Raw genomic sequence first — 15,497 nt, forward strand, 5'->3', positions numbered from 1 at the left:
CTTCCAGATATTCAAGCCGGATTTAAAATAGGCAGAGGAACCAGAGATCAAATTGCCAACATCCATTGGATTATAGAAAAAGCAAGAGAATTCCAGAAAAACATCTCCTTCATTGAGTACACTGAAGCCTTTGACTGTGTGGATCACAATAAACTGTGGAAAATTCTGAAAGAGATGGGAAGGAATATCAGACCACCTTAGCTGCCTCCTGAGAAACCTGTATGCAGGTCAGAAGCAACAGTTAGAACCAAACATGGAACAATGGACTGGTTCCATATTGGGAAAGTACATCAAGGCTGTATATTGTCACCTGCGTATAATAACTTATGTTCAGAGTACATCATGTGAAATGTTGGGCTGGATGAAGCAGAAGCTAGAATCTAGATGGCCAGGAGAAATATCAGTAATCTCAGGTATGTAGATGATTACCACCCTTATGGCAGAAAGCAAAGAGGAACTGAAGAGCCTCTTGATAAAGGTGAAAGAAGAGAGTGAAAAAACTGGCTTAAAACTCAACATTCAAAAAATGAAGATCCTGGCATCTGGTCCCATCACTTCATGGGAGATAGATGGGGAAACAGTGGAAACAGTGGCAGACTTTATTTTCTTGGGCTCCAAAATCACTGCAGATGGTGACTGCAGCCATGACATTGAAAGATGCTTGCTCCTTGGAAGAATAGCTATGACCAACCTATACAGCATATTAAAAAGCAGACACATTACTTTGCTGACAAAGGTCTGTATAGTCAAAGCTGTGGTCTTTCTAGTAGTCATGTAAGAATGTGAGAATTGGACCATAAAGAAAGCTGAGTGCCAAAGAATTGATGCTTTTGAACTATGGTGTTGGAGAAGACTCTTGAGAGTCCCTTGGACTGCGAAGAGATCAAACCAGTCAATCCTAAAGAAAATCAGTCCTAAGCATTCATTGGAAGGACTGATGCTGAAGCTGAAGCTCCAGTACTTTGGCCACCTGATGCGAAGAGCTGACTCCTTAGAGAAGACCCTGGTGGTGGGAAAGATTGAAGGCAGGAGGAGAAGGGGACGACAGAGGATGAGATGGTTGGATGGCATCACCAACTCAATGGACATGAGTTTGAGCAAACTCCAGGAGATGGTGAAGGATAGGGAAACCTGGTGTGCTGTAGTCCATGGGGTCAAAAAGAGTTGGACACAAATGAGCACCTGAAAAACAACAACAGCAATATAAATATTAGGATATTTTCAATAATACACCTTTAAATAATTGATTTTGTTAGGAAGCATCTTGTTTTTCAGTTCTTCACCAGTAAAGCTATGATATAGTCTTCCTTTCATATATTTTTCTACTTGGTATGCTTTATTTACTTTATTAATAAATTGAAGTATAAGTGATATGCGTTTCAAGTATACAGCATAGTGATTGAATATTTGTATATATTGCAGAATGATCACATTAAGTCTAGTTAACATCCATCACCATATGCAGTTAACAGTTTTTTTTCTTGTGATGAGACCTTGTAAGATCTACTATCTTAGCATCTTGCAAATAAACAATAGTGTTACTAAGTATAGTTGCCATGCTGTACATTACATCCCCATGACTTATTATTTTGTAACTGGAGTTTGTATCTTTTGACCCCTTTACTCATCTTGCCCGTCCTCTGGCAGCCACCAGTCTATTCTCTGTATCTGTGAGCTTGAGATTTTTGGGGGGCCGAGGAATGGTATTTTAGTTTCCTTATAAGTGAGATCATATAGTATTTGTATTTCTCTGTCTTACCTTATTTCATTTAGCATAATGCCCTCAGGATTTGTCTTTCATGTTGTCGCAAATGGCAGGATTTCATTCTTTTTATGGCTGAATGATATTCCTGTCTATGTGTGACATTTTCTTTATCCAGTCACTCTTTCATGAACACTTAGGTTGTTTCCATATCTTGGCCATTGTAAATATGCTGCAGTGAACATGGTTTGGGGGTCCATAGATCTTTTCTGAGTTTTCTTTGTTTACTCTAAGTTTCCCAGAAATGAAAGTAGATTTTCAAATCATTTTATTTCCATTCTTATGTTAATTGCATTTGAATATAAAATAATGTAGGTGCTGAGGGTGCTTGTAATCAGAGAAATGGTTCTCTTCTGTCATAGGGGTATACACTGTCCTCATTGTCATTGGGTAATGTGCCACTTGTCTGCCACTGGTAGAGAAAAAAGCCACCCTTAAGAGAGGTTGCCAAAGAAGAGAGGTCAGTTAATCCTTCAGTCCCTCTGCTCTGGTGGTGTTCAGGGAGGAGAGCCTTTGGACTGGGCGGGGGGGGGGGGGGAGTGTGGGAGGAGGCAACTGTGGGGGCCAAGACATTGGGTGAGTAACTGTCCATGGCTATATATTATCACACTTGGCTCAGGCTTCAGAGAGAGAGAGACTAAGCAGAGATTATTGCTTTTCACAAATCAGATTCCAGGCTATGAATGCTCACTGATATTAAATCTCTTTTAATAATATTTGAGATGTTTTTCTCCAACCATCATGTATTTTTAATTTCCATTGATCTAAGTCTGCTACCTAGAGGGTCCAGTGTAAGAGAGATTTATGAAGAAACAGCACATGTAAGTATGTTTCAGAACTTCTGCAGAAACTTGTAGTGATTCTACTACAGTAGTTCTCAAACTTCAGCCAGCATGGGTGCACATTAGAAATACCTGGAAAGCTTTAAACAATGAACTAAGACCCATCCACTCTTACATTACAGAGATGTAATTTGTTCCTCTGTTGTGATCTCAGGCTTTATTTCTTTAGTTCTCAACTGTCCTAACCTGTGTTTTTAAAACTTCTTTATGGATACATATTATACTTCAATAGAAAGCTTCTTAGAAAATAATTTTAATTATATTTGTAATTGAATATAGGTGTACAACGATGCACACATCCTGGAGAAGTTACTCAAGGATAAAAGGAAAGAGCTGGGCCCGCTGCCTGATGATGATGACATGGCATCTCCCAAGCTCAAGCTGAGTAAGGCAGCCTCACGCTTCGTGGTTCAGTTCAGTCTGTCAAGTATGGGTTGGTTGGTTTAGTTGCTAAGTCGTGTCTGACTTTTGTGACCCCGTGGACTGTAGCCTTCCAGGCTCCTCTGTCCATGGGATTCTCCACGCAAGAATACTGGAGTGGCTTGCTATTTCCTGATTTACTGAAATATTTAATTAATTGGTGAATATAATTGAACTCTCCAGCACAGAGTTTCTTGGTTTCTCTCAAGCACTCTCTTCTGTGTTTTAAGTAAATATAAAAGCGCGTGAGGAATAGAAGAATATAACAGTAAAAGGTTTTGTTTACTTTTTTTGAATGCGGTGGACATTTTGTAAATGTTAAATAGTGAGAATAGATACTTTTTCTACATGTGATGCCTGGAAAAAGTATAGGGTCAGGTTTTAATTTTCTTCCTGTTTTTCAGTCTGTTTGCTAAGTTACTGAAATTAAAAGTGAGTCCCTCCTAGACAGAATTTGAGAGGTTAGAGATGTCTAGCTACTGTACTGTAAGTTAACTCAGCTATCTGTTGAGTGTGGGCTGTGGATGGTTGTTATATTAAAAGCTGTGAGAGGGACTTCGCTGGCAGTCCATTGGTTAGGACTTTGCCTTCCAGTGCAGAGGTTAGGGTTTGATCCTGCACTTGGGAACCCCAAGCCTTGCAGCCAAAAGTAAAAAAAAAAACCAAAAAAACCACATAAAACAGAAGTAGTATTGAAGCAAATTCTGTAAAGACTTTAAAAATGGTCCACATCCCCCAAAAAAGCAAACTGTAAAAAGAAAGAAAGCAAAAATAATTAGTACCATTGAGCTAAAGAAGAGGTTTCTGCCTTATTTAAAATATATAAATAAATACCAAGTAAATGATAGTGGTGTTGTCAAATATTCTTTAGAGCCATATTTGCTAAAATGGAAAGAACAAACTAATTTTTTATATGGAATGACTAAACTGAATTTGCTAAGTTGAGTTAAGAAACTGACAGATACTTTAATGGTAACTGTATTAGTTACTGTTTAGTTAATAGTAAATATAGAACTAAATATATATAAATGCATGTATATATTTTTTTAAAGTTCAGGGAGAGGAGATTTTACCATGCAGTGTTAATTTTCTTTTCATTTCTCAATGTTATATTATGAAAAACTCAAAACATACACAAATGTAAAAAATAGTACAATGAATCCCTGTCTATACCTGTTACTCAGCATTTATCAAGATTGTGCCATACTTACTTCCTATATTCCCTTTTGCCCTTCTTTTTTCTTTGTTCTGAATTATAAGACACATCCAGTCATGTCATTTTATTTCTATATAGTTCATTATGCATCTTTAAAATATGCAGATATTTTCTTAAATAATCATGACATCATTGTCACACATTACAAAATTAAGAGTTTCTTAGTTTCCTCTAATACCTGATAAATTTCAAATTTTACTGATTGTCTCACAAATGTATTTTTACAATTGGTTTCTTCCAATCGGGATCTAGTTAAGTTCTGTGTGTTACATTTGATTGTTTTACTTAAACTCCTAATTCAAAGCAGTCCTCCTCCTTTTTTCTTCCTCCTGCTGTTGACTCTAGAAACCTGGTCACTTCCTTGTACAGTCCAGAGTTCTTAGTCACTTAGTTTACTTCCTTAGGATGTCAGTTAACTTTTTCCTTATTTCTTATAAATGGACATTAACTTCAGTGGCTTGATTAGATGCAGTTTCAACTTGTCAAGTAAGGTCCACACGTTGCATTTGATTGATAGTTTTAGTCTGTAAGTTCTCCATCTCTTTTTATCTTGCAGTTTGTTGAAGAAATTGGGTTTGTACTGTAGTTTCCCATAGTCTAGGTTTTGGTAATTGTATCCCTTTGCTGCAGTATTCACGTGTTGCTTTGCCCTTTGTATTTCCTATAAATTGGTAGTTGATCAGATCTAGATTTTAAATTTGATTCTCCCCTGACTTTTGTACAGAAACTGACGTAAGAGGTAATATAGTCTTCCATCAGGTGGCATGTAATATCTGGTTGTTTCTTTAAATTATGTTAATAGCTATTGATGCTTGCTACATAAATTCATTGAAGAGATGTAAAGTAGTACTAGTTTAATTTTATCATTGTTTGCTCAGTTACTGACTGGAATACTTCTATGTAGAGAAACTGCCTCATCTGTATTTGGTTACCCAGTGGATGGTTTTTTTGTTTGTATGCATTGTTTTGGTTTTTGAAAGGATAAAAGCTAGATTTCTCTTTTTATTTACCAGTTTCCAGAGTAATGACATATAAACACGATAATGCATTGGTTTACTAAAATCCTGCAATATCTACCCCATTGTTTGTTTTTATTTATCATTAAGGACTACTAGATTCAAACATATTCCTGAGTTTTAACCCATTGCAATTATGGTTCTTGTTGATATGTAATGTTGTCCCAGGCTGGCTGTTGTGGTCTTTTGAGCTGACCATAGTAAGAAGTCGTTGATAGACTCTTACTGTCTAGTGTCTCAAGATACAGCAGACTGATCTTGTGTAGACTGGGAATCAACCATTTGCCAAAGAGCTAATAACATTAGTTTTTGAAATCTGTATTCTAAAAGTATAGTCAGAGTTATTTAGGGGTATACTGCAACTGGGTTGGTCATTGTTTCTAGAATTTTCAGTGGACAGAGCTAAGAAATTTTGTATTTTATATTTAAAGAGAAAATGCACCATAAGTTCATATTGATACTCTCAATTGAGATTCCAAGCCACAAGGTTTTTATTCAGTGTCCTCTGTTTTAACGACTTTATCTCTTTTTCTGCCTTGATGAAAATCTCAATTCTCAAGGATACCATAGGAGATGGAATTAGAGTGTCACATAATTGCTCATTTCCTTTATTCTGCCTTATTTGCAACTATCTCAACAGTACTTACTTTCCCACCAAAAATATGAGTACTGAAAATAGTTTGTTTTTCTAGTTCTTTCTTTGTTGATGGGATATATTTCACTAGAAAAATGCTAATTACTGTGTTTTATACATCACTTCAAATAATTCCTTCCTCGTGGTTATGCTACCAACTATATACAAATTTAGGTTCATTTATTTTATTTTAGTTATTTAACATTAAATCTTTTTCTTTAGGTAGGAAGAGTGGTATTTCTCCTAAAAAATCAAAATACATGACTCCAATGCAGCAGAAACTAAATGAAGTCTATGAAGCTGTAAAGAACTATACTGATAAGAGGGGTCGCCGTCTCAGTGCCATATTTCTGAGGCTTCCCTCCAGATCTGAGCTGCCTGACTACTATTTGACCATTAAAAAGCCCATGGACATGGAAAAAATTCGAAGTCACATGATGGCCAACAAATACCAAGATATAGACTCCATGGTTGAGGACTTCGTCATGATGTTTAACAATGCCTGTACATACAATGAGCCCGAATCTTTGATCTACAAAGATGCCCTTGTCCTACACAAAGTCCTGCTTGAAACTCGGAGAGACTTAGAAGGAGATGAGGACTCGCATGTCCCAAATGTAACCTTGCTGATTCAGGAGCTTATCCATAATCTTTTTGTGTCAGTCATGAGTCACCAGGATGATGAAGGAAGATGCTACAGTGATTCCTTAGCAGAAATTCCTGCTGTGGATCCCAGCTTTCCAAACAAACCTCCTCTTACTTTTGACATAATTAGGAAGAATGTTGAAAATAACCGCTACCGACGGCTTGATTTATTTCAAGAGCATATGTTTGAAGTATTGGAGAGGGCAAGAAGGATGAATCGGTATGTTTTCAAAGTCATTTCTTTTTGAGAAGGTGTGACGTTTAATGTAAAATAGAAGAAAGAATTTGCTTTGATGTGCTATTTGAGCATACAGTTGGTGGGGTGCTACTTTGAATTTTAATTAGAATGTATAGAGAGTAAGAATGTTCTGGGGGAGAGAAGACACACTACTGAATTGTCTAGGGCCAATGAGAGGAAGAAATGATAGACAAAATTGAGGATATGTTGAAAAGGATAAACTTTTAAAATACAGCCTTTCATAGAACATGTATTTTAAAAGGATGGAATGCTTTTAATTAGAAATAACAATAGGATTTTCTTTTAAAGTTTGAGTTCAGTGCAGTGTGCTTTAAATAAAGTAGCTCTAAAATACTGATCTGAGCTTACACTGATTTAAATTTGATTGCCATTTCAGACTCCTCAAAGGGCTTCTTTTTAATTTTAGATTTGTCACTTTTAAGTTCATTCTCAGACATTAAATGTTATAAAAAGAAGAGGCAATCAAATTTAAATTTCCATCAACCTTAAATCCCCTTCTAATTTTGATCTATGCTGTATATTTGCCACACAACAATAGCATATACTCAGCTGTGGAAACAGTTTCAGTTCATCAATTATGGTGTGTCTTCTATGTGCTCTTGGGATCACCTGGGGAGAATAAAAGAGTTAAGCATACAAACCCTACCTTCCTAGAGCTTATTATCTGTCATGCTGATTGCTAGACCTTTAGTCAGTGGGCATGGGGTGATTCCAGCCAGGGACTCTGAAGCCTGGGTTTGCTCTGGATCTTGAAAGAAAAGTGAAAAGTAATATTTTCTGTTCCTGTTTAGCGGTTGCCCTTTGTAAAGGACCATGTAGACGATCTCTAACCCTTACTATAGCCATCATAGGTAAGCGATAATCTTCCAATTTGTATATGAAGACGTGCACGACAGAGAGAAGTAACTTGCCATATCACACAACTAGTGAATGCGGTGGCTCATCTTGTTCCTCACTGCAGAGAGCTGCTGCTGAGCCAGTCACCAGGAGGCCAGTCAAGCAGTACAGCCAGGGATGGTAAGACTTGAGCTCTGTGCTCTAAGAGCTTAAAGTCTGACAGTTGGAACAGCATCTGTGCTTAGGGAGCAATCATTCCTGGCATGAGATAACATTTAAGGACTTGGTCTTTAGTAAGATGGTGGAGTAATAAGCTTCTTTAGGGTTCTAAAGAGCATGAGATGTCAGGGAAGAATGGGGAAATGGGTGGGATTCACATCAGGTAAGTGGTGTGAGTAAAGGCATAAGGTTAGGAAATGAGTATGGTGTGTTCACAGGATAGGTAGAATTAGGGTCATGTTGGAGAGGTCTCTGAGAGACATGTTTAAGATATGATCCTTATTCTTCAACAGTGCAGATAGAAATAAAGAGAAATAAAGTGGGGGGGGGGTGCATCTTGCAGTCAGAATCTGCGTTCATTTATTTCTTAGTTTTCATTTATCCTAAAAATATTTATTAAATGGCTACCAGTTATGAGCATGTTCTGGATACATGGAATATACCAGTGGATAAAACAGACAAACCCTTTTCTCATGGAGCTTAGAGTTCTATCTTGTTCTCAGTTTACTTAAATAGTCCTTAAGTCTAAAGTCACTCCTCTTCTCCCTACCCCACATCCTACCCCCATTACTTCTTGGGCTTAATTCTGTGAATGAGTCTTCCAAAATACATTTATCTCTTAGATTATTATTGGGCTTCCCTTGTGGCTTAGATGGTAAAGACTCTGCCTGCAGTGCAGGAGACCCAGGTTCGATCCCTGGGTTGGGAAGATCCCCTAGAGAAGGAAATGGCAACCCACTCCATTATCCCTTGCCTGGAAAATTCCGTGGACGAGGATCCTGGCAGGCTATACTCCATGGAGTCACAGAGAGTCAGACATGATTGAGCAACTTCACTTTCTTTCTTTCTTAGATTATTAGCAGCTTTGTTCCTTGTATAGATGACATCATTATTTTAGGAACTAAGCAGATTTGTATCTGTTGGAAATAAACTCTTTCCTTTCTCTCGTTGTTGGCCTAATTAGTTTTTGCTATTGAGGCCTAGGAGGTAGAGTCCAACATAACTTTACAGTATTTCCTTCTTTGTCTGAGGTTTCACTTTCTTCAGTTTCACTTACCGAAGATCAGCCAAGATCCAAAAATTCTGAATGAAAAACCCAGAAGTAAACAATTTGTAATTTTTAAATTATACAATTTGTAATTTTTAAATTATGCAATGTTCTGATTGCCTGATGGAATTATAAATCTGCCCTTTGAATGTAGCATGGATTATCAAAAGTGCATTTTCAGTTTTAATTTTATACTTGTAATTATAAGCTCTTATAAAATTAATTTCAAGTGAACAGCCTTTAGAAGTCTCTATTCAGAAAATAGGCCTCAAAATAGTGTCATTGGAGTTTCTTCCCTTGGCCAGTTTTAGTTTTATTTCTTTCCTACAAGTGTTAGCAGCTCTGTAACCTGAAAAGATTTTAGAATCTTCCTAGAAACACCCATCTGGGTTGTTGTTGGCAGTGTTTTAGGTTGCCAGGTCCCCTCTGCTGGTGAGAAGCATTCTGGAGTCTTCTCTCAAGTTTGATGCTCTAATGGTCAGTGTCAGCAAGCAGCTGACTGGGCTTGGCTGCAGCATCCGCACTGCCCTGACCAGAATGCCTCCATGACTGCTGCTAAGTCTTTGTCTCCAGTTACCTTTGTGAATAATTTTTCAAACCCTGATATTCCTAGTTAATAGAATTATCTTTGGGCCTTCCTCAGACCAACAGTGGATGACAAATAGTAATAAAATTTCTTTGAGTCTAAATTATGAAGTTCATTTTGCTCAATTGTCTCATTTTATAAATGGGGAGAATCTCTTAAAAGTTTTCAGTATGACACAGATGATTTTTTTTTTTCTATCTTTCATTGTGTTGTCTCTGCTGGTTCCCCAGAATTATGTAGTTATTTCTCAGGAACTAAAATGAACACTAACTCTGAGGCCTGCAACCATTTTATGATACTCTCAGGACTTTGCAATTTAGGTTCAAATATTTACTGAGTCCTAGCAGCCTAGACAACCATGATATAGACCCAAAAAAAAAAAAAGGAGGGGGGGCTAAATCTTCTGTTAATACTTTATCAAGTGTGTTGATCCCTTAACTAAAAGAAAGTTAAAATTAATCCCAAGATGAGATTCAGGTGAGTGTTACACATGGTATGAAGCCTTAGTATAGTCCTTGGTTCTGGGAGCCCTCTTCTGTTGCCAGACTTAGCTAATGAATGTACCACGTTTCTCCCCCAGGAAGCTGGGTGAGGCTTTTCCTTTTACATGAGCTGTACAGGGAGTGAGCCTTAAGGAAAAGGAAACTGGTGGGCAGGAGGCTCACCGAGGTAAAATTGAACAAATTTTAAGGAGATACCATATTAGAACTGCTCAGAAGTTACCACTATATCAATGAATACATTAAAGAAGCATTTCATGGAATGCTTTCACATATGATCAGGGTGTTTAAAAGAAGCATATTGTGTGTCAATGAATGTTCTTGATGCTGTTATAGGACAGATTCTGAAATATATGAGGATGCGGTAGAACTTCAGCAATTTTTTATTAAAATTCGTGATGAACTCTGCAAAAATGGAGAGATCCTTCTTTCACCAGCACTCAGCTATACCACAAAACATTTGCATAATGATGTGGAGAAAGAAAAGAAGGAAAAACTGCCAAAAGAAATAGAGGAAGATAAACTAAAACGAGAAGAAGAAAAAAGAGGTTAGTTTCTTTCATTTTGTTAAATGTGAAGGAACATTATTATACTCTATCCTAGCTGGTCTTGTTGTGGAGTAGACCTCTCTTTGTGTAAATGAAGACTCAGGGCATTGGCTCTTACAAAATGGACATGGTAAGCTGGAAATGTTTTTGTTATTATCAACTTAGTCATCAGACTGGGAAAGATTGGAAGTTGCCTGTGACACAGCTCTTACTCTTAGTATTTCAAGAACAGAGTCAGTTAATTCACAAATGTGGCAGCTTAATACCTCTTAATACTGCTGGTAGATAAAAACCTAAGGGGCCCAGCTGAGGCTCGAAAGCATTCTCAGCAGTGAGTGCATAAAGTTTCTGCCCTGTTGTGCAACAGCATGGCTGTCCTTGTATGGACTCAGACAGGTAGATATTTTGGTTGAACCACATAAGGAGGAGGAGATTTTTATTTTAATTGTATCAACCTAAAAATGTTACTTTGAGTCACTTGCCAGAGCTTAGAAATATTTGAAAGTAGGAACTTTTATTAGAAAGTTAATCATTCCTGAAAAAAGAGTTCACATAAAATACCTAGAATGTATAACTTTTCCAAGAGTCATATTTATCTTTGGCATCAAGTCTGCTCCTTAGAATTTTTTCCTCAGGAAAGGGAGCCAAATAAGTTGATTTAAGCAAATTCTCATAAGCAGTGCCATATGCAAAAAAGAAGAGAAAGGAACCCGGTTGGTGAGGGCTGATTTTACCAGCATAGGGCTACCTGCCAGTAGAAACCAGCAGCTTTTTGCCAGAGGGAATGTACTTATTAATGATGAAGAGAGAGAGTGTGTGGGTGTGTGTGGGGGTGTTGGACTGGAAGAGGGGGTGGTCTTGTGTGTTGACTGCCAACAAAAGCAGTTGATGCAGGAACGAACTGAGTAAACGTGCAGTTTTGCTTGCCACAGGTAACAGCTGACGTTGAGGAATATCCTGAAAATTACTGTAGAAGGACTAACATAAGCTCTCCACACATTCTTGGCTGACTGGAAAGCTGCCCATGTGTAGAGGAGTAGCGAGAAGCTGATGAGGTGAAGGGGAAAGATATACCATGCAAATAGTAACCATAATGAGTTGAAGTGGCTATATTAATTAGACAAATAAACTTTAAGAAATATTACTAGAGATGAAGCTGCTGCTGCTGCTAAGTCGCTTCAGTCGTGTCCAACTCTGTGCGACCCCATAGACGGCAGCCCACCAGGCTCCGTCGTCCCTGGGATTCTCCAGGCAAGAATACTGGAGTGGGTTGCCGTTTCCTTCTCCAATGCATGAAAGTGAAAAGTGAAAGGAAAGTCGCTCAGTCGTGTCTGACTCTTCGCGACCCCATGGACTGCAGCCCACCAGGCTCCTCCATCCATGGGATTTTCCAGGCAAGAGTACTGGAGTGGGGTGCCATTGCCTTCTCCCACTAGAGATGAAGAGGGACATTTTAAAATGTTAAAAGGGTCAAACATAATACTTACAAATGTATATGTACCTATGGAAGAGAAAATGGCAACCCACTCCAGTATTCTTTCCTGGGAAATCCCATGGACAGAGGAACCTGGCAGGCTGCAGTCCATGGGGTCACAGAAGAGTCAGACATGACTTAGAAACTAAGCAGCAGACAAAATGTACCTAATAGTGAGGCTGCAGAGTACATGAAGCAAAAACTGACAGAACTGAAAAGGGAAATAGTTCAACTATTAGAGTTTTGACGCACCTTTCTCAGCAAATGACAGGCTAAACCAAAAATTGGCAAAAGTATGACTTAATAAGATTAGACTGTCATAGACTGAATATTATGTTCCCCACCAAAATTCATATGTTGTAGCCTCCAATATGTTGGTATTTGGAGATGGGGGACCTTTCGGAAATAATTAGGTTTGGATATAGCTATGAGAGTGGAGTCAGCACAGTGGAATTGGTGCCATTGTAAGGGGATGAAGAGCAGGAAGACGGCAGTCAGCAGCAGAAAGTGGGCCCTCACCATATGCCAGATCTGCCTCCAGAACTGCAAGACATGGATGTTCATTGTTGAACCCACACTGTCATCTGTGGTGGGTCTTCTTACAGCAGCCTGAGCTCTTGAACAGTACTGTCAGCTGGCTTGACCTGAGGGACATGTAAAACGCTACACCAGTGACTGCAGAATACACATTCTTGTAGAGCCTGCATGGAACATTGTCTAGAAGGGACCATGAGCTAGGTCATAAAACAAGTTTTATGAAATTTTAGAAATTTTAAAGGATTGAAATCATACCAAGTTTGTTCTTTGAATACAATAGGATTGGATTAGAAATTAGAAATCAGCAGAAGGAAATCTAGAAAATCCCCAAATATTTGTAAATGAAGCAGTACATTTCTCAATAACCCATGGATCAAAGAAGACATCAGAAGGACAATTAGAAAAATCTTGTACCAAATAAAAGCAAAAATAATATATTAAAATTTATGGGATAGAGATAAGGCAGTTACTAGGAAATTTACATATTTTTAAACATGTATTAGAAATATACATGTTTAAATTCATAAAAATGAATCCATTTTTCCACTTCAGAAAGTTAGAAGAAGAGCAAGTCAAGCCTGAAGTAAATAGAGGAAATAATAAAGATCAAAACAGAATTCAATGAGTGAAAAAGACAGAATGCCAGTACTGTACTGAGTGATGTTTGAAACACTGTGACAAAGTTTTGTATACTTGAAATTTTTTCCTTTTAAATTTAGTTGATACTTCCCTGGCAATGCAAAGTTAATGACAGCTGCTCTTTGAATTACTCAAAGCTTGCTTTCACAGTATGACGTCTAGGCAAGCAGCATCAGCATCACCTGTTAACTTGTTAGAAATGCCGGTGCTCTGTTCCCATGCCAGACCTACTAATTCAGAAACTCTCAGGGAGGGACGCAGCAGTCTTTGTTTTAGCAAGACCTGTAGGTCGTTCTGATGTGCACTTAAGTCTGGGAATCAGTGCTCTAAGTCCTTGGATTTAATGAGTGGAGGAGCAAAAATTTATGGCACCTGCCTTCCTTCTTGGTGGATTAGCAGTGATTTGTGAACCCAATATAAGGTGGCACATTCTAGAGAAAAGGCAGTACTGACGTTTTTGTGGGGGTTTTGGCCATGCCATGTGACTTACGGGATATTAGTTCCCTGACCAGGGATTGAACTCAGGCCTCCATTAGTGAAAGTGTCAAGTTCTAACCACTGGACTGCCAGGAAATTCCCTGTATTGACATTTTAAAGATTCCTGGTCACTGTGCTAATTGATCCTTAGATACCAGGAAATATTTTTGATGACTTAATCTATGATGAAGACCTGTGGTAGAAAAGCAGAGCCACATAAAGAAAAAAGCTAGAAAAGCTAGGAGACTTGCATTTCCTTTTTCAATGTTGTACCTGTCTTCTGAGCCTGGGAGCCTTTGGTGACGAGAGAAAAGGAAGACTGCTGCAAAGAACTGCTTTCTGAGGCTGCTAGAGCATCCCCGTTAGTAATTACTCACCTTTTGCACTAATTCAGAGACTGTTTCCCCAGCATGAGACTGGAGGTAGGTAGGAAGTGGTGCTTTGCCGTAGAATGTGAGGTCAGCACTGGAAGGACAGAGTAGGAAAAGCTTAGAAGTAGAGTATTCTGAAGGTTGTTGTAACTAGTTATTTATGAGTATTGAAAGATGGCAAAATGCTGGAAAGAATGATGGTTGAATGTCAGTCAGCCTTCTCTGTCTTTAAATCACAGAGTAGGTTTCTTAATAATCAGTGGAAATTGAGGGAGACAAGATGTCACACACCCTGTTTTTATATTAAATGCCAGAACTAACTATTCCTACTTCAGTCAGTAAGCAAAAGTAAGACTACATAAACGTGGGCAGATTGTATGCAGATACCATTGCTCCTTCTTCCAAAATGATTCAAATGACAGAAGATGGCTTTTAAAACAAAACAAAAAACAAACACAAAAGCATTCACTCCCTTCAAAAAAAGTGAAGGAAACAGTGGAAGAGAAGATGATGGCTGTTAAAATTTGGAAGCTAGAAAAATTGATAGATAAGTTGCTAATGCTGGCTTCAAGGCTAGTGTCAGATAAAGACCTTAGCAGGCCATTTCCTGTCGAGAAAGGCGCAAGTATTAGAATGCCATGTACACCTGAAAAATGAAGGTGCATGCAAGACTAGAAACAAAAAGTTTAGTTGAAAGTCTAAATTTAAAGGAGTTGAACCTCTAGATTACCTCCCCACTCTTCCTCTGACTGTTCATCCCTGGAGTGTCCAGACTCAGGGACACCAGGCCGACCTAAGGGTTGGGGTATGGTTCTGAAGAGGAGAGTTATGAAAGGATTTATACCAAATAGTGAGACGCCTGACCTTCGAAACTTCTGATCTCCTAGAATAGCTTTTAATTTTGAGACAGATTTTTTCTCTTGAGAAATGCAGCAGGTAGTGGGGGAAAACTAAAGATAACATCTGGTGCTCAATGAAATCCATCATTCACCCAGCTCTGTGTATGCATGAAGAGCTTCCAGTCAGCGTTTTAAGTGTTTTAGTTTTAAATAGAAGCAGATATTTATTTAAATGGGACCAAATATTTTAACTGAAATCTCTCTAAGATGTTAAGATAAAGAACAAAACAAAAAAACAGAACCTTAGCAGAAACAGAAAAAGTGAAGGCTACAGGAGAAAATATTAGGCTTCAATGCCTGGAATTAGTTCTCTGTGACTCCACATTTTGCCCTCTGAATCATCTTTTTTCATGAAAGGTAGCACATGTTTGTACCTGAGTTGTTTTATCAGCCTGTTTCCTGTCTCTAGAGTTTGGGGAGGTTACCAGCCTTCTTTCATTTTGTGCCCTTTCTGTCCCTTTCAGGCCAGTGTTCTTGCTGGCATAAAATTCTCAAGAACCTTGTGAATCTACTGCATATGTCACAAGGATTCATTTGATTAATCAACTACTAGATAACATTTTCCACC

General features: G+C 38.2%; 1 protein-coding gene across 36 annotated transcripts in view; it reads left to right on the forward strand.

Annotated features, from left to right (window-relative positions):
* PBRM1 (polybromo 1) overlaps window positions 1–15,497 on the forward strand; it is a 104,720-nt gene that overhangs the window by 51,160 nt on the left and 38,063 nt on the right. For all 36 annotated transcript variants that reach the window (XM_081525082.1, XM_081525083.1, XM_081525091.1 and 33 more), the window contains 3 exons: window positions 2,884–2,989; window positions 6,113–6,755; window positions 10,321–10,532. In XM_081525082.1, the coding sequence (XP_081381208.1) occupies window positions 2,884–2,989; window positions 6,113–6,755; window positions 10,321–10,532 (961 nt within the window). The remainder of the gene's footprint in view (window positions 1–2,883; window positions 2,990–6,112; window positions 6,756–10,320; window positions 10,533–15,497) is intronic.

Source organism: Giraffa tippelskirchi, chromosome 9 (genome assembly GCF_054371585.1).
Source record: "Giraffa tippelskirchi isolate mGirTip1 chromosome 9, T2T-mGirTip1v1.2.pri, whole genome shotgun sequence".
Taxonomy (NCBI): domain Eukaryota; kingdom Metazoa; phylum Chordata; class Mammalia; order Artiodactyla; family Giraffidae; genus Giraffa; species Giraffa tippelskirchi.